Below are 18,090 nucleotides of genomic sequence, written 5' to 3'. Positions count from 1 at the left end.
GCGGGACTCCCAGGCCCCGCAGAGCCAGCCCCCCGCAAAGGGGAAATGTGCCGGCGCGCCACCGGTCCTCAGCGCTGTTTGGGGCGCGTGGCGGGCGCGGGGGGCGGCGGCCGAGGGAGCTGGACGCCTGGCGGAGGAGTTCAGAGAGCCAGGCAGCGGCCCGGAGCGGCGGCGGGGAGCAGGAAGGCCCGGGCAGGGGGGAAAGGTCGGATTTGCTCGGCGGAAGAAACACAGATGGCGGCGGCGCGGCGCCATTCCGGGCCGGGAGCAGGCAGCCAGCAGCCCTGTCCTCACCGCGGTCCGCCCGCCGCCGCTAAATACCCGGATGCGCCGCCCGAGCGCCAGACGCGGAGCTGGGAAAAGGGAGGCAGAACAGGAGGAGGCGGAGGCAGAGGCAGAGGCAGAGCCGGGCGCCGAGACCGACCGAGCGACAGACCGGCGGGGCTGGGCCACGCAGACACGGCCCAGTGAGCCCTCCCCGCGACCCGAGGCGGCCCCCGAGAGTCGGCCTCTGGACTGGCCTGGGAGTCAGGCTCCAGAGCAGATCCCGAGTTAGGCTTTCCTCCGCTGCCGACGAGGGCTGGCCCTTTGGAAGGTGCCGTCTTCAACAGCAGGACCAGGCAGGCCACCATGACCGAGAACTCCACGTCCACCCCTGCGGCCAAGCCCAAGCGGGCCAAGGCCTCCAAGAAGTCCACAGACCACCCCAAGTATTCAGACATGATTGTGGCTGCCATCCAGGCAGAGAAGAACCGCGCTGGTTCCTCGCGCCAGTCCATCCAGAAGTACATCAAGAGCCACTACAAGGTGGGTGAGAACGCGGACTCCCAGATCAAGTTGTCCATCAAGCGCTTGGTCACCACTGGAGTCCTCAAGCAGACCAAAGGGGTGGGTGCCTCGGGGTCTTTCCGCCTGGCCAAGAGCGACGAGCCCAAAAGGTCCGTGGCCTTCAAGAAGACGAAGAAGGAAGTCAAGAAGGTGGCTACGCCAAAGAAGGCAGCCAAGCCCAAGAAGGCTGCCTCCAAAGCCCCAAGCAAGAAGCCCAAAGCCACCCCAGTCAAGAAGGCCAAGAAGAAGCCGGCTGCCACGCCCAAGAAAACCAAAAAACCTAAGACTGTCAAAGCCAAGCCAGTCAAGGCATCCAAGCCTAAGAAGGCCAAACCAGTGAAGCCCAAAGCCAAGTCCAGTGCCAAGAGGACCGGCAAGAAGAAGTGACAATGAGGCTTTTCTTGTGGACACTCCTGCCTGTCTATTTTCTGTAAATACTTTCTCCTTCTCTCTTGGTCTCATTTGCCATCCTTTGCCCCTTTCCCTTCTGACTTTGTAAAGAGACAGAATTTGTATTTCTCAGAAATTAGGGAATAATTCATTTTTCCTTAACCAACCATGCAAGGACAGCAACAACAAATATCTCTGTAATGATGAGAATGTACTTATATTTTATTTGTTACTAATCTGCTTGTGGGTTTGGGAATTTGGGTGGGTTTGTGTGTTTTCTTTAGTTGGGTGGTTGGTTCACTCTGAAGGTAAAAGTCGGTGGGGCTGGTGGGGGGAGGAATGGGCAAGGTAGTTTGTTGGGGCTAGGTGACAGGGAGCCCAGGAACTTTAAGATTTGTAGGAGTTCCTCAGAGACCATCAAGCTTTAAGTTCAGCACTCCTTGTGAGAGTTTCAGAACCTTGGTGGGGAGTAGAGAGGGATGGCAGCAGCTGGACAGGCAAAGGAGGTAGATGGGGGTGGGGGGAAACCCTCTCTTGGCTGTCTGCCACCTTCCCGTGGTGAGAGTGGGACTTCCAAACCCAGTTTCCTTCTCACTTCTGTTAGTTTGTCCGTGTGGCCTCTCTATTGTCCTAGGGAACGGGAGGGAGGGTTAAAGTGACAGCTGGTCCTAGAAACTAGCTTTTCAGTCAGCTAGAAACTAGCCACTGGGGGTTTCTGTGGATTCAGAAAGTCTCTTGTTAAATGGGAGTAGAAACTTGGGAAGGGTGAGGAGTGTCAGCCAAGTGCCTCAGTGTGCCCCTGTTGAAACTTGGGTTTTTCCACACAACTGTATTGTTTCCTAGGAGGACCTTTTTCCTTTCACCCCTTATTTTTGGTTCCTCTTGTACAAGAGGTGGCTTTGCTTGGCAGTCCAGTGGGGCTTCAGCCCTACCACTCACCACTTAAAAACCTCCTGACCTCTTTACTTTTTTTAGATGTAGTGGTAGACGGGGGAGGAGGGGAGGGCGGGGAGTGGACAGTAAGACATACTGCAGTCGACTTTGAGTTGCTAAGTAGTTTTACAGAGCTAGGTCTGGTTGTGTGTGTGTGTGTGTGTATGTATGTATGTATATATATATATACATACCTAGGGCTAGTACTTAACGTTTCACACCCGGGAGCTGGGAGAAAAAACCCTGTACAGTCTTTCCTTTTTTTTAAATAGGCGCGCTTGCGCTCTTCCCACCCTCCTCGCCCCTTTTTATTTTTAAATAAGTGTTCCTTGTGCCTGGAAGAATTTGCTGTCTTTGTAATTTTCAAACTTTAAAATAAAATGTAAAAAAAAAAAAAAAAAGAAAATCTGAGCGCTGTGTGTTTCCGTACTTCTAAAACTGAAGGAGAAAGCGGAGCAATATGGTGGGCGAAACCTGGGGGGGAGGTTTGCACCTAAGCACTAGGGAGAGTTCCAAGAGCTCGACAGAACCCAGGAAACCTTAGGGCCGGAGCATATGGAACGTGGCTCAGCCTGCTTCTAGGCGCCCGCGTCCAGAGGGCGTCCCTACCTTCCGCGTGTGTAGGCAGGGCATGGGAATGGGGTGGGGGGGTCTGGTGGGTCTGGCCCTGATGTGTCTTCCAACCCCCGTCGCCTCCTCTCCCCCAACACGGACAGCTCCAGTCTCAACTTACATACAAATCACTCCACTTTCGTCCTCTGCTGATCCCTCCAGGTCCCGCCCTCCTATCCCTAGGTCCTCCTCCCTTGCCCTAGAGCGGAGCCCTTCTCACTCCGATTGGCTGCCGGGGCCCTGCCCCCGCACGTGATGACGCCGCTGCCTTGGTGCGCAAGGACTTGAGCGGGCAGTCTAGCTCGGGCGAGGTGGGCAAAATGTGGGCTGGCCGCGTCTTACATGCTGCGCTCTCCGGGGCCTCCCGCGGCCGCCGGGCGCAGTCGGCGCTGGCTCAGCTGCATGGCATCCTGGAGGAGGAGCTGGAAAGCATCCGTAGAGCTGGCACCTGGAAGAGCGAGCGGGTCATCACGTCCAGTCAGGGGCCGCACATCCACGTGGACGGCGCCCCGGGAGGTAACGCCCCCCTCCTGGGAATCGCCAGACCTGGACGGGTGTTCGGGGGGGCCGTCCTGAGGGTTCTTCTGAAATGGAGATCCTGGAGGCAGTGAGCGGGCCAGAGCACGGGCGCACGTAGCCGCTGCTGGACCGTTTCCCATCTGTCAGGCCGACTTGCCTTTTCCCACAGTTAATTCTAACCTGATTAGGCCTGTTCCCCCAGAAGAAGGTAATTAGTCCTTTGAGCACCTTTTTGATTTAGAGACCAGGGCTCGATCCGAGATCCAGCCTGTGAGAACGTAAGGAAGAAAGCGAGACAGCCAGTTGGCTCTCACCATACGGATTTAAGAAAGGGTGATGGGAAGGCAGCAGCAAGAAATCCCACATTTCTAGAGCTGCTGCTTTGTTCAGATTTCTGCTAACTGCTGCGCCTGCACTCCTGCAAATCTCAAAACATGGGCATGACTGGTCCCATTTACAAACGAAGAGAAACTGATGCTCATAGATTTGAAGTGCCTTGCCCATAAACCCCCAGCTAGCTGCAGGAAGAGCTGGGCTTTTAGGGTAGGTCTTCTGGTATATTGGCGCAGGAAGGTCACCTAACTGTCCATAGAGACCAACTTTCTGGCTACAATCACTGTTTGAGCAAGGGGCTTGAGGGCTGCCCCACAAGTCATACTGTGAACTGGCCCACCAGGCCTGCCTGGTTTCTGTCTCATCTGTGGTCACTGCTCATCTTGTCTGTGCCAGGACCCAGGTGGGTGCTGGTTACCAATAGGCCTCCAAACCTGCCTTCTGCCCAGGAAATAGGCCTGGAATACTTGGTGCTGTTGTGCTTATTTGTAAAACAGAGGTCTCTCTCCTCCTCCAGGGAACCTTGGAGCAGATCAAACAGTGGGAAATTAGGAGACCCAGGTTCCCATCCTGTTTTGCCTCTCCCAAACTGAGTAAACCTTGCCCTCTTGGAGTCTTAGTTTCCTTCCTGGGTCAGCTGTGTCCACTTTGGGCTTTAAAATGCAAGGGTCAAGGTCTCAGAGAGGCCACCCTCCTGGGCATACAGTTCTATACCAGGCAGGAAAGTCAACTGTGTGGAGTTTGGAGACCATTGTAGGGCTCTGTGATGCCCTCTTCTTTTACCCAGGAAAGAGCCAAGGGCCAGATGAGGGGTTACTGGTTGTCTTCAGAGATAGAAGAAGCCAGAGAGGAAGGGCTGCGGGTGAATGTGATCCAAACCTTCTCCTTCTCCAAAGTGCTCTTCTGGGAGTCCATTTCTGCCCCTCCTTCTCCTGTAACTGTTGAATTCCGTGCCTCCTAGGGGCTCCCTGCTCCCCAGCCTGGCCTCTGCTCCAGAACAGATCGTATTGTATGGTTGTTGCCTCTTCAAGGGTGACTCAATGTTCATTTCCTCTCTTGAGTCCCCAGGGCCTGGCACCTTTACAGGCCCTGATTGTCCTGAGTTCCTGTGTCTATCCCCTGTCCTCCATCTCAGGAATTATTAACTTCTGTGCCAACAACTACCTGGGCCTGAGCAGCCACCCTGAGGTCATCCAGGCAGGTCTGCAGACCCTAAAGGAGTTTGGAGCCGGCCTTAGTTCTGTCCGCTTCATCTGTGGCACCCAGGTACACCAAGGGTGTGGCCCGGGCTGGGGCCAGGGAGGACGGGGTGGTTGGGCACTGACTTCAGATGTCTGCTTCTGCAGTCAGCAGGGCTGGTTTAGGCAACTCAGCTCATCCCAGAACTCTGGGCCCATGCTTAGCCCCAGTGCTGTTCACTGGAAAAACTGGGTTCAAGCTTCTGTTTTGCTGTGAAGCCTTGGGCAAGAAATTTAACCTCTCAGAGTATCCATTTCCCCACCCACAGAACAGAGCTTCTTACCTGTTCCTCTTCAAGAAAGGAAGAATAGAAGGCAGGGATTGAAATAGAGGTTTCTGGAGCTATTCTGCCTGAGTTTGGTTTCTAGTACTGCCATTTATTGGTTCTGTTACCATGGGCAAGTGTCTTAACTTGTCTGAGCATCAATGCCTTCATTGGTAAAGTGGGAATAATAATACTTAATAAGATTACCCCAAATTAAAGAGTTAATAGTGAGTTGGCAAAAAAAGTTCGTTGAAGTTTTTCCGTAACATCGTTCGAAAAACCCTGAATGAACTTTCTGGCCAGCCCAATACATGTAAAAATGCTTAGAACAAGGCCTGGCACACAGCAGTGCTCAATAAATGTTGCTTAATAATTTTATTTTGTATATGCTACAAAATGAACTCTTTATACATGAAACTTATAGTGCTTACTATGTATCATGTGCTATTTTAAGAACATTGCAAATTACTTCTTAAGGCAGATAATAATCCCAAGTTCTAAGTGTTATTCTTGCCCCTGTTCTAGAGATGAGGACACTGAGGCCCCGAGAAGTTAATTGACTTGCCCAGAGCACACAGCCTATTGTGGTGGAACTTGAACCTATATGGCCTTGCTCAAGAGTCAGTGCTTCTGAGTCCTTGTGATTATTATTACTTGTCCTCTCAGAAAGGTGAAGGTGAAATGAATGGAACTTTTGACTTCCAACCAGGGCAGGTTAGACTGGACAGCTTCCAAATCTAACAATTGGAGGCCCAAATGAACCTAGAGTTACTTGTGTAATCCTCCTTTTTGCCATTAAACAACAGGAAAAGGCACTTAGGGACTTGCGTCATGATCCAGTGGTTAAGACTCTGTGCTCCCACTGCAAGGGGCACAGATTTGATCTTTGATCCCTGGTCAGGGAACTAAGATCGTGCCTGCTGTGTGGTGTGGCCAAAAAATAAATAAATAAAAGGAAAATAAAGAAAAAAGAAAATAGAAAAAAAGGGTACTCAGTTTAATAGAGAAAATATCTTCCTTTGCCATTAGCATCTGTAATTCTACCATCAGACCCCCATTGTAAAATGAAAACCCAACCAGGAAGAGGGGCACCTAGTGGGCCCCTAATGCTTCAGATTCCTGTGTTGGCTCTGGGTGAACCCTTGTGGTGCAAAAAGAAGGGGGAGGATTTGTTTGTGGCTCTCTAAGCCTCTGTCCCCAGGACTTGTCCCATGTGGCCCCAAAGGCATTAATATGTGTTTCACTCCTTTACTTCAGAGCATCCACAAAGATCTAGAAGCAAAGATAGCCCGCTTCCACCAACGGGAGGATGCCATTCTCTATCCCAGCTGTTTTGATGCCAACACCGGCCTCTTTGAGGTGTGTGACACCACGGGTGGGAGTTAGTGAGGCCTGCCAGGCTGTGCAGGGCTTGGGAGTGTGCAGTCTGGAGCACTTGGCAGGACACCAGGGCCATGTCTAGAGGCTCCAGTGGGCCAGCATGTCTCCAGGAGGAATCCTGGGGCTTACAAGGAGGCCAGCTTCCAGGGCATCTGGGAGGTAACCTACATCAGCTGGAAGGCTGAGGGTGTTAGGGGCCAGGCATTCACCATATTCTCACCTGCTTTTGCTAGAGCAGGGTCTCTGATTCAGCCCAGTCCTGGAACCCCTGGGGATCAAGATAGAGGCAGGGGGCTCCTTGCCTCCCTGCCCAGAATAATGCCCTGGTTGGCAGTGAAATATTGATTCAGGGGGAGTCATGAGGGAGGGAGAACCCCATGGTGGTTGGGTGATGGCTCTACTTCTGACTGCCTTCCAACAGGCCCTGCTGACCTCGGAGGATGCAGTCCTGTCGGATGAGTTGAACCATGCCTCCATCATTGACGGCATCCGTCTGTGCAAGGCCCACAAATACCGCTACCGCCACCTGGATATGGCTGATCTGGAAGCCAAGCTGCAGGAGGCCCAGGTGCGGCAGGGTCTCGCGCATCCAGGGCCAAGGTTTTATCCTCAGCCTCCCCCGCAAACTGCCCCCTTCCCCAGTGAAGGAAAAGAGGCTTGCAGAAGCCATCTCCTCACTCACAGGCAAATAGCCTGAAAGTTCGAAACAGCCAAGATCTGAACCCAGATCCTCAGACCCAACACGACTTGGCAACTAAACAACAACAATCTTAGACCCCAAACTTTATCCCATGGCACAATGCTGTTTTGAGTTCGAGGAAGCACCTTATGTGTGGCAGGCCCCTGCCCAGCATCAGAGTGGGATAAGCTTACGGACAGAACTGACCCCACCCCACCCTGCCCTCTGGAGAGGAGACTGGGAGCATTCTCACTGCCCAGTGGCTAAGCATGTCTCCAGACTGCCCTGGAGGAGATGGGGAAGGCCCAGAGGAGGGAGAGGATGTGCCAGCCTCAGCACGAGGGTACATGTGTGCTCATCTCTGTTCTGGGCACGGGCAGAGTGAGCCTTTAGAGCGCCAAGCAGCACAGAAAGGGAGTGACTTGGTCCAACTCGTGATACCAGCCACTGCCTTCCGTATCTTCTCTGCAGAAGCATCGGCTGCGCCTTGTGGCCACTGATGGGGCCTTTTCCATGGATGGTGACATCGCACCCCTGCAGGAAATCTGCCGCCTTGCCTCTCAATACGGTGCCTTGGTCTTTGTGGACGAAAGCCACGCCACTGGCTTCCTGGGGGCCACAGGACGGTGGGAGCACACAGCCCCTGAGGCCTTGGGTTGGACTCATCAGGGTGGGTGGGAAACAACAAGGCCAGCCCCTACACCCAACCCATGAGCCTGGGTGCTCAGGTGGCCGTGGTGGTAGTGGCAGCTTCCCTTGCAGGGGCACAGATGAGCTGCTGGGCGTGATGGACCAAGTCACCATCATCAACTCCACACTGGGGAAGGCACTGGGTGGAGCATCAGGTGCTTGCTGGCTTGGGCCCCTGGGCTCCCTTTATCTGCACGCACGGCCCTGGAGGGGTCTTGAGGGAGGTGGGAAGGGGAGACCTGGGGCTGCAGGGAAGAAGACAGCATGGACTGTCCTCTCAGGAGGGCCATGGGATAAGCTCTGGCTCCTTGTGCTCACCCTTGTTCTCAGGGGGCTACACGACCGGGCCTGGGGCCCTGGTGTCCCTGCTACGGCAGCGGGCCCGGCCCTACCTCTTCTCCAACAGTCTGCCACCTGCTTCTGTCGGCTGTGCCTCCAAGGCCCTGGACCTGCTCATGGAGAGCAATGCCATCGTCCAGTCTATGGCAGCCAAGACCCTGCGGTGCGGTCCTGGGCAGGGTGGGGCCAGCTGGGGCGAGGGAGCTAGTGAGGGTCTGCCCTGTGTGCCTGCACAGGCCTATAACTCCCTGCCTTTGCATCCTGCCTCTGCCCACCTCCATGTCCCCAGCGGGTTGGTCTGGAACTTGGCTCTCTTAACCAGGGGCTACGTGCTTGCCCCCACCCTCTTCTCTCTGTCTTTTTCTTCCATTTCTTGGTACATTTCATGTATGTTTATTTTTTTTATTTTTTGGCCCTACTGCCTGTGGGATATTAGCTCCCCAACCAAGGATCGAACCCACGCCCCCTGCATTGGAAGTATGGAGTATTAATCACTGGACTCCCAGGGAAGTCTCCCCGGTGCATTTCTTTGCAAATGATCCTGCATTCCCCCTTCTTGTACAGTCCTGTCTTTCCGCCTCCCTAACTGGTCTTCCTGTTCCTCTGCCTCTTTCCCCATCTGCCTCTCTGGGTCAGCATCTCTGTCTTTGTTGGTCCCTCCTGCAGACTTGGTCACAAGCCTTGGGTCACATCCATGTCCATCAGGGGTGGATGTGATTACTCCACAGTCCCCCAACTCCCAGTAACACCCAGCTCATGCCCACAGATTCCGCAGTCAGATGGAGGCTGCTGGCTTCACCATCTCAGGAGCCAATCACCCCATCTGCCCTGTGATGCTGGGTGACGCTCGGCTGGCCTTAAACATAGCAGATGACATGCTTAAGAGAGGTAAGGAGGCGGGGCTTGAGATGTGGCTGTGGGTCCTAAAAGAAAAGGAGGGAACCCTTAGACTGTGAATATCCCCTCTTCCCCCAGCCCTACTACCCTTCTTAGATCAGATGTCTGTCCAAGCTTGAAAACCCTAGGCCATGAGGCAGTCCCAGGTTTGAGAGACCTTTGGCCGCTCCCTTGCCCTCTGTAGCCCCCAGAAAAGTAAGGGCTATCTGTCATGCCCTCCAGAACCTGCCTGGTTATGGTGAGCCCCAACTTGACCCTCTCTACCCTCGCAGGCATCTTTGTCATTGGGTTCAGCTACCCTGTCGTCCCCAAGGACAAGGCCCGGATCCGAGTCCAGATCTCAGCAGTGCACAGCGAGGAGGACATTGACCGCTGTGTGGAGGCCTTCGTGGAGGTGGGGCGGCTGCACGGGGCACTGCCTTGAGTTCTGGGTAGTGACCAGCAGAGCCGAGGTCCCCCTCCCAACACAGTGAAAAGGGGGGCCTCTGATCAGCCCAGGCCAGAGGCTCTGAACTCTGTCATTCCTGGCGCCAGGCTGGCATGAGGCCTGTGCTTGTGGGTGTGAGGTTAAAGCAACAGTGTGGAAATCGGCTGTGACGTGTTGGTCTGCTTTATTCTCTCAGAGCAGCCCCAGTCCTGCAGCTGGTTGAAGGATCAGGCAGGAGCTGGGGCTTTGAGGGCTGTGATAGCTCTCAGAGTTGATCACCTCTTCGAAATTAAGATGGGACCCAGGCAGGTGGGATGACACCATTTGGCTCAGTTGGATGCTTTCCTGACGTAGAGAGAAGCTGAGCACCAGCCCTACAGGCCCCTTCCCATGCCACCCGCCCCCCCTACTCCACAGCCTCCAGAGTCTAGCCCTGGTGAACCCCTCATCCTCTGCTCCCCACCCCAAGGATGGCCTACAGCTGCCCAGATAAGAAGGGGCTGGACACCCAAGTCCATGTTTGGGAGAAGCAGAAGATTGCGCCCCAGAGGAAAGAATGTCACCATTGGAGAGGCCCCGAGAGACTGGAACCCTATATTCTAGCCCCACTTTGTCCCTGCCTTTGTGGCCTTAGGCAGCCCCTGCCCCCGTGTGTGCCTCGGTCTTCCCTGCTGTACCAAGACTGGCTGTTACATTGGTATCTGGAGCCCTTCCATCTCCATATTCCCAGGGCTCACTGGTCTAGTCAGAGGAACCGCCAGGGGGCGCAGTGAGCTCGGGTTCTGGCTGCTATTTTCCAGCCCCCTCTAGACTTCAGGCCTTGGACAGGCTGTTTTTACAGCCCCACAGGCAAGGCCCCATCCCCACTGCCCCCCCCCCAACCCCCGACAACGGCTCACTGCTCCCCTGCTAGAGATGACAGTCCCCTTCCCATCGTCGCAGCCCTTCTCTCTCCATAGCCCTCCCCACTCAGCCTTATGGGCACCTGGTAGGGTAAAGGATGGGTCTGAGTCACACAGCTCCAGCCTCAGCATGGTGTGGCCTTGGGAGCTAATAGTCTGCTGGCGAGAGGGCAGGGAGGATGAAAAAGCCCTTTTTCATTAGAGGTGGGCGCCACGGCTCTGGTGCCCCACACCCCCAGCCCTCCCTTCAGCCTGGGTGTCTAGAGAGGGACAGTCTGGGTGAGCTCTGGTCCCAGCCAGCAGGGTCTTAACGCTGGGATTCTGAGAATCCTAGCCTGTGATCCTGGGCAGTTTGAAGCTGGGGGTCCAGGAGTTTGAGGTACTTGGGGATGCAGCCCCAGGGAAGGGGGCTGCAGTGGCCACATCAGGGGCCCAAACACAGGGTAGGGCATCTAGCACCAGGTGCACTTCAGCAGCAAGTACCCACCGCCTGGTGCCCAGCGCCTGGCCAGGCCAGCAGCTTGATGTGTGTGGTCTGCTCAGGCTGGCAGGTCATGGCAGGTGACCATGAGCAGCCACGGGAGGACGGGTCACAGTTGGTAATGCCCAGATAAGACAGCCGTAGGTGAGGTCCACCCACCAGTGGTACAGAGTGCATGCTTCTTCCTCCTACAGTTTCCAGGCACCACCAGCTGCTGACGTTGTGTGCCTGGGGACAGCCCAGCACTGTGACGCTGTGGGCCAGCTCGTCGCAGTAGGGTGCCAAGTTTTCAGCCAGCTCATGGTTCAGCATGTGACCTGTACTGGCCCAGGTCCACCATGGCGCAGGTCTTCCGCAACTGTCCCAAGGGGTCAGAAGAGGTGCCATCAGGCACAGGGGCACCTCTGGGCACACTTGCTTGGGCTTAGCACATACTGGTCATTGCCAGAGGCCAAGACAGGCTATAGGGCCAGCCACAAAGTCGCACTTTCACATCTTGCAGGGCCCAGATCTCCAGGGACTGCTCTCAGGGCACACCATCTGTCCTCTACATTGGGCGCAGGGTTCAAGGCCACAGCCACCAGAAACAGCAGTTGGAACAAGGGGAGGTGTGGGTGCCCGGGGCCCACTGGGCTGAGGCCATGGTGAGGCGCCCATTCTGCCTGCCTCACAGGTGGTCCTACTCTGGTTGCCTCGATCTTCCTCTCCTCGGCTGTCATCACAGCTCAGCTTAGCTGCTCCTGGGAGCTCTTTGCCCTAGAACTGTTCCAACCCAGCCAGAGCCCAGACTCTGGCAAGGAGGGCCATAGCTGGCTTGGGGCTCCCAAGGGGAGGGAGGGCAGTGTGTCAGGGCTTTCAGGGTCCAGGCCTGCCACATTTGTGAGTCAAGGCTTCTGGGCATCTCACAGTGCATTCCTTCCATATAAGATGGTTGTGGACCCCCAAGTTCTCAAATCCCACCACTCTAAGTCTAGATCCTATAGTTCTGCTCTTCTGAGATCACAAGATTCTACAATTCTAACTCCTTAATGCAGTTTTGATAGCTCTGAATTCAGGTTTGCAGAATCTAGGGATGATCCCTAATATTTTCAATTCAATGAGTTTCTGCTTCTAAAAGTTCGGGGATATTCCACATCTGTGTTGGGTGGCATCAGGCTTTAGAGGAGCGTGAGCACTGGTGAACATCCCAGGGCCTCGGGAAGCCAGTTCTGAAGAGTCTCGTCCCAGCTCCTCAGGCCTTGGTTGCAAGTCCTGGCTTCATCAGCATCATCTCAGGCTGTTTTCTTTCTCTTTGCACAGACTTCTTGACATTCACCCCACCCTCCCAGCTTCTAGAAAGACTACACAACCCCTAACGCCTCTCTTCCCCATTCATTGCAGATTGCCTTCTGCCCCGACTACATTTGTCTAGTACCAACAACCACCTTGTTGTTAAATCCAATGCATCTTGTCCCACTGGCCTCTAACCCTCTGGAAGATGTGGCCATGTGGTCCACTCCTCCTCCAAGAGGAGGTCCAGACCAGAACCCCATGACTGAATCACCAGTCATTCACCAAGACCCGGTAACCTCTTTGCCTGGAGGAGAGGCTCTTAATGGGTCACTCATTAAATCACTCCCCCTCTAGCCATTCTTTCAACCCCAGGCCATAATAAGCTAATTACAAAATAAATGAGCAGGTCACGCCCCTGCTCTAGAATCTTCTGTAGTTCCCCACTGCCCTAAGACTAAAAGTCAGACTCTGGACACGCACATAGACCCTTCAGTCTTCAGGCAGACTGAAGCCCTGGAATCAGTTTAGGGAAGTTCATGGATCTTGAAATTCTCAGGGCCAGGAGGAATCCTAGTCTGCAGAAAAAGAGACTTTTATCTGGTTTCCTAGCGTTGGACACTCCATTCAAGACTAGAAGTCCTGGGACTTCCTTGATAGTTCAGTGGTCAAGACTCCACACTTCCAATGCAGGGGGCTCTGGTTCGATCCCTGGTTGGGGAACGAAGATCCCATATGCCATGTGGCAAAAAAAAAAGACTAGGAGTCCTTTCTGAACTTGGGTTGGAGCCCTTCTTGGAGCAGGGAGCAGAGAGGATGTGGAGTGGAGTGAGCAAGCAGGACCACGGGAGGTGAGAGGGCCAGGAATGGACTGGGCCCTGGGCACAGAGGGGTTAACCACAAAGCGAGAATCTCAGAGAGCGAGATCAATGGGTTACTCGCTGCAGAAAGGCAGAAGCAACGCAGAGAGGCGGAGGAGAGGAGAGCCAGGCAGAAGAGCATGCCACCCGGGGAAAATCAGGGGCTGAGGAGGAGGTGGCTACTTCTTCGGAGGGAGAGGAGAGGCCTTAAAGGAGAAGAGGGCGCAGTGGGAGGCAGAGCTGTACCTGCAGGTAGGCACCAAGGGGCAGCCACTGAGCCAGGAGGCAGCTTCAGCCTGGTCAGTTTGCCCAGGGAGAGCAGGAGCCCAGTGCCCAGGACTGAGGTCTGTGTCGCCCATCTGGGCTTGGTGGTGGGGGTGGGGGGTGGGGGCGGGCTCCTGCATGCTGGGATCGGGGGTCTCTAAGATACCACCTTTCTTTCCTCCTCCCTGCTCGGCCCCCTTGCCCTTCATTCGTCCAGCTACCCCAGAGGTCCAAACATGCAGGGAGACCCACAAGTAGCAGCCGATGTGGGCCATGGGGTGTGACAGGGGTCAGCTGATCATAGCTTACATAGATGTAACACACACACAGACACACGCACGCACGCACACATGCAGGTTGTCAGGGGCACCACCTATTACAGCTCTCAGATGAGTGCTCCAGCCTGGGAGTCGGTACCAGGGTCGCAACAACCTCAGATCTCTCAGAGTGTGATAACTAGCTTCCCAAGTCCCCTCTCTGAGCCTCAATTTCCTCATGTGCAAAGGTGGGCAGTGACCTATATGGTGCTCCCAGTTGTGCCATGTGGTGCTCTCACTAAGCTGGACTATCCAGTGACTCAGGGATGTCACCCCAGTTTGGCTGAATTTGACTAATATCCAAAAGTCTTCCCTGTATTTCAGATCCCCATTGAAAAGTGAGGAAAATACACCAGATCCTGGGGTTGGAACTGCCCCTCCCCACACCCCACTTTGCATATGTCTTTACCTGCATCATTGGTTGAAGGTGTCTATCCACTACCTAATCAGTCCTTCACGCCCTGGGATGTTTCCTAGGAAACTGAGAAACCCACCTTAGACACCAGTGAGACTGCCAGGAGCTTGCACAGTGGGTCTCAGGGATAAGTTTTGTCTCTGTCTGCCCAACATCCCTGTCCCCCACAAACGTCCACCCCAGGAGACTTGGCCAGGCCTATGGTGGGGGAACTAGACCCCTGAATTAAGTGACCAGAGCTGAGGACTCCAGCTTTTCTTCCTCAGGTGCCCATCTGTTGGGAAGATGGCTGATATTCAGAACATTTCGCTAGACAGCCCGGGGAGTATGGGGGCTGTGGCAGTGCCCGTGGTCTTTGCCCTCATCTTCCTGCTGGGCACGGTGGGCAACGGGCTGGTGCTGGCAGTGCTGCTGCAGCCTGGCCCGAGTGCCTGGCAGGAGCCGGGCAGCACGACGGATCTATTCATCCTCAACCTGGCGGCGGCTGACCTCTGCTTCATCCTGTGCTGCGTGCCTTTCCAGGCCGCCATCTACACGCTGGACGCCTGGCTCTTCGGGGCCCTGGTTTGTAAGGCTGTGCATCTGCTCATCTACCTCACCATGTACGCCAGCAGCTTCACCCTGGCGGCTGTCTCAGTGGACAGGTGCGCTGGGCTGGGAACGCGGCCCGGTCTGGGGGAGGGGAAGGAGGGAATCGGGGACCAAAAAGGGAGGGGGAGGGAGAAAAAGAACAGCTGTCTGGCCCCCACCAACCAGTCTCGGGGCATACTCGGAGTATACTGCAGGGCATACTTGAGGGGGTCATCCTGCCCTCACCCCATCTTCACTGGGAGAATCCTGAGAACATCTCTGTGTTCCAAGTGTCAGCACAGGGCCTGGCACTTAGTCCGTGCTCTGTAAGCATGAAATGAATGGCAAAAGGAACACACGAATGAAATTCATCAGCTATTTTATTACCGCCCACATCTGGCCCGAGTTGTGATCAGACCGGCTTTCAGGGCTTGAAACTTGGGGTCAAACCTAGGCTCACTCTCTAGTTAACTCGTTGATGACCTTGGGCCGGTTGGTCATTTCTCGCTGAGCTCCGCCCCAGCCTCGGTAGGTGCCGGGCGCTGGTCCAAGCGCTTTGCGCGCTAACTCCCTTCATCCCCACAACCTCCCTGCCAGCGAGGCCCGGCGCGCGGTCACCGCGACAGTTCAGACGCGGGCGGTATCCAGGCCGCCCGCCCGCCGCCGCGCTGACGCCGCGCCCGCCCGCAGGTACCTGGCCGTGCGGCACCCGCTGCGCTCGCGAGCCCTGCGCACGCCGCGCAACGCCCGCGCCGCCGTGGGCCTGGTCTGGCTGCTGGCGGCCCTCTTCTCGGCGCCCTACCTCAGCTACTACGGCACGGTGCGCTACGGCGCGCTTGAGCTCTGCGTGCCCGCCTGGGAGGACGCGCGCCGCCGTGCCCTCGACGTGGCCACCTTCGCCGCCGGCTACCTGCTGCCCGTGGCCGTGGTGAGCCTGGCCTACGGGCGCACGCTGCGCTTCCTGTGGGCAGCCGTGGGCCCCGCGGGCGCGGCGGCGGCCGAGGCCCGGCGCAGAGCCACGGGCCGCGCGGGGCGCGTCATGCTGGCGGTGGCGGCGCTCTACGCCCTCTGCTGGGGCCCGCACCACGCGCTCATCCTCTGCTTCTGGTACGGCCGCTTCGCCTTCAGCCCGGCCACCTACGCCTGCCGCCTGGCCTCGCACTGCCTCGCCTACGCCAACTCCTGCCTCAACCCGCTCGTCTACGCGCTCGCCTCCCGCCACTTCCGCGCCCGCCTCCGCCGCCTGTGGCCCTGCGGCAGCCGCCGCCCCCGCGCCCGCTGCCCCCCGGGTGGTGCCCGTCGCGCCCTCCGTCGCGTCCGCCCGGGATCCCCGGGCCCCGCCGGCTGCTCCGGGAACGCCCGGCCTCGCGGGAGGCTGCCGGTGGGCTGCGACTGGGGCGGGGAGCGGGGTCCAGAGTCCGCAGGTGGTGGAGAGGCGTGCAGGGTCCTACATGCCAGAGGACCAGAATAAACCTTGTCTGCCTCCGCTCTGCCGGGTGTCTGTCTGTCTGTCCTTCCTCTTCCAGGGCCGGACCGTACTAGGAGATGGGGCCAAAGCCAGGAACCCTCTGGGGAGAAGTGGACACTCAGTCCATGGAGTGACACCCCTGGACGGTGAAAATGGTTCCACGCAGCCAAGCGCAGGCCCCCAGGCCAGGCAGCCCCCCGACTATGTCCATAGCAACTCTGGCAGGAAGGAGGGTTGTCCCTCTGCCCATTCCTCCAACTCTGTTAGCGTCTTGGAAGCCCTGCTTCCTCTACCAAGCCCCTTCTCCCTTCGAAGCCCTGTCCTGAGTAACTTAATAGCGTAGTAGTAGTGCTGGTCGCTCAGTCGTGTCCGATTCTTTGCGAACCCAAGGATTGTAGTCCAGTCAGGCCTCTCTGCCCTTGGGATTTCCCAAACAAGAATACTGGAGTGGATTGCCCTTCCCTTCTCCAGGGGATCTTCCCAACCCAGGGATGGAAGCTGGGTCTCCTGCACTGCAGGCAGATTCTTTTTTTTTTTTTTTTTTTTTTGCAGGCAGATTCTTTACCGTCTGAGCCATCAGGGAAGTCAGAGTAACTTAATACTAACAGATACAAAATAAACATAGCAAATACTTATTAAGCACTTTGTATGTATCCCATGAGGCTTCCCTGATGGCTCAGCTGGTAAAGAATCCGCCTGCAACGAGGGAGACCTGGGTTCTTTCCTTGGTTGGGAAGATCCCCTGGAGAAGGGAACAGCTACTACAGTGTTACATTCTTCAATCTAATTACAGCTTTGCAAGGTAGATATCATTCCTTCCTCTTTAAAGATGTAGACATCAGGAATCAGAGGAGTTTAGCGATTTGCCACACAGCTAGTGTTTGGGAGAGTCTGGATTCAAACCTACTGCTGTTTACCTTTTCTACTTAGCAGAACCGACTCCTCCACCTCTGGGACCTCTGTTCTCAGATCCCATAGTTTCCAGTGTTTCTCTTGGTTCTTCCTCATTCCGCTTCACCTCTCTTCCCCAAACCTATAGATCCCCATACTCAACTGGCTGCCCTGGAAACCACAGAGGGTCCCCACTCCCCTGCTATAGCAGAATTCTGTTTAGGTACTCAGAACAGCGGGTCTTGATGGGTGTGCCCCAGCCATCAAGTCCTAGGTCCATTGCCTGACCCCAACTCCTCACATTATTCCTTCAGCCACTTGAGGCTCCTGGCTCAGGGGAGACATTGAGCCACACTCAGACCCCAGCTGGCCTTCCAGCAGCCCTGATTACCCTGTGGCCCCCTCCCTACCTGGCCCTACACACAGCTGGCATAGTCTGTGGCTGTGGAAATCTCCTAATTAACCAATAGATCAGTCCCAATGGTGTGGAGCTGCCCACTTCCTCCCTCACCGTAAGCCAATATTGTTTATTAGCTTCTGGCTGAGACCTTCCAATTCTCTGTCTCCCTGGCACACATGCCCCAGCTGCTGGGCACCCTGGAAAGGCCCTCCTTGACACTGGGCAGCTGCTGAGACCTCCTCACTGCCTGCCACCTGCCACAGACCCAGGGATCAGAGTGGCAGTCAGCCTTCTCAGGGGGAGGCTGAGAGCCAGCTGGGAAGCCAGTGCCGCCAGGGCCCAGCACCAGGGCTGACACCTGGTCCCCAGCTCTTTCTCCCCGGTCTCTGCCAAGATGTCCCCGACTGACTCAGGCTGCAGCAGTGGGAGAGTTTCCTGGAGGGCAGGGGCTGTGATGCTGCCGCTTCTGCAGCCCCCAGGGTGGCCTCTGTCTCCCCACGGCCATCACTCACACCTCCCCTGCCTCATCCGTGCCTGGCACCAACAGGCAAGGGATATGACTTCCGTTTGCAGAAGTGAAAACTGAGGCTCGAGACGAGGTACTTGATCATAGCCAAGTGGCAAAACTGAGGAAGAGCCAGGATCCTAACTGGGCGAGAGGAATGGCTCCAGGGGCAGCCCGGGAAGTGTTGGAAAAACATCTAAGAGCATCTGACAAGACT

General features: G+C 55.9%; 3 protein-coding genes across 6 annotated transcripts; all 3 read left to right on the top strand.

Moving 5' to 3' along the window:
* The first annotated feature begins 348 nt into the window (after positions 1-348).
* Positions 349-2,552, top strand: LOC122423454 (histone H1.0). Its single transcript, XM_043440537.1, has one exon. The coding sequence runs from the start codon at positions 631-633 to the stop codon at positions 1,213-1,215; it is 585 nt and encodes a 194-aa protein (XP_043296472.1). The 5' UTR covers positions 349-630; the 3' UTR covers positions 1,216-2,552.
* Positions 2,553-3,025: 473 nt separating this feature from the next.
* On the top strand, positions 3,026-9,696 carry GCAT (glycine C-acetyltransferase). Of its 3 annotated transcripts, XM_043440535.1 has the most exons (10): positions 3,026-3,279; positions 4,751-4,881; positions 6,377-6,478; positions 6,921-7,067; positions 7,650-7,804; positions 7,941-8,023; positions 8,275-8,370; positions 8,644-8,713; positions 8,974-9,095; positions 9,377-9,696. In XM_043440535.1, the coding sequence occupies exons 1-10, from the start codon at positions 3,084-3,086 to the stop codon at positions 9,526-9,528; spliced, it is 1,254 nt and encodes a 417-aa protein (XP_043296470.1). In that variant the 5' UTR covers positions 3,026-3,083; the 3' UTR covers positions 9,529-9,696. The 3 variants fall into 3 exon arrangements, with proteins under 3 accessions (XP_043296470.1, XP_043296469.1, XP_043296471.1); XM_043440534.1 differs by lacking the exon at positions 8,644-8,713 and having other exon boundaries at positions 8,199-8,370; XM_043440536.1 differs by lacking the exons at positions 8,974-9,095; positions 9,377-9,696 and having other exon boundaries at positions 8,199-8,370; positions 8,644-8,843.
* Positions 9,697-12,825: 3,129 nt separating this feature from the next.
* On the top strand, positions 12,826-16,274 carry GALR3 (galanin receptor 3). 2 transcript variants are annotated; one of them, XM_043441484.1, is made up of 3 exons: positions 12,826-13,295; positions 14,306-14,683; positions 15,300-16,274. In XM_043441484.1, exons 2-3 carry the CDS (start codon positions 14,325-14,327, stop codon positions 16,078-16,080), a joined length of 1,140 nt encoding a protein of 379 aa, XP_043297419.1. In that variant the 5' UTR covers positions 12,826-13,295; positions 14,306-14,324; the 3' UTR covers positions 16,081-16,274. The 2 variants fall into 2 exon arrangements, with proteins under 2 accessions (XP_043297419.1, XP_043297420.1); XM_043441485.1 differs by lacking the exon at positions 12,826-13,295 and adding an exon at positions 13,329-13,387.
* Positions 16,275-18,090: the final 1,816 nt, after the last annotated feature.

The sequence above is a fragment of the Cervus canadensis genome, chromosome 21 (genome assembly GCF_019320065.1).
Source record: "Cervus canadensis isolate Bull #8, Minnesota chromosome 21, ASM1932006v1, whole genome shotgun sequence".
Taxonomy (NCBI): domain Eukaryota; kingdom Metazoa; phylum Chordata; class Mammalia; order Artiodactyla; family Cervidae; genus Cervus; species Cervus canadensis.
The sequence above is the reverse complement of the archived record's forward strand: the minus strand, read 5'-3'. Positions and strand labels throughout refer to the sequence as shown.

Bases quoted from the DNA above. Each gene is read 5' to 3' on its own strand.
- LOC122423454 (XM_043440537.1), top strand. From the start codon at position 631: ATGACCGAGAACTCCACGTCCACCCCTGCGGCCAAGCCCAAGCGGGCC.
- GCAT (XM_043440534.1), top strand. From the start codon at position 3,084: ATGTGGGCTGGCCGCGTCTTACATGCTGCGCTCTCCGGGGCCTCCCGC. The intron at 4,882-6,376 runs GTACACCAAGGG...CCTTTACTTCAG, and splicing joins GCTTCATCTGTGGCACCCAG to AGCATCCACAAAGATCTAGA. The intron at 8,024-8,198 runs GTGCTTGCTGGC...CCTTGTTCTCAG, and splicing joins GGCACTGGGTGGAGCATCAG to GGGGCTACACGACCGGGCCT.
- GALR3 (XM_043441484.1), top strand. From the start codon at position 14,325: ATGGCTGATATTCAGAACATTTCGCTAGACAGCCCGGGGAGTATGGGG. The intron at 14,684-15,299 runs GTGCGCTGGGCT...GCCCGCCCGCAG, and splicing joins GCGGCTGTCTCAGTGGACAG to GTACCTGGCCGTGCGGCACC.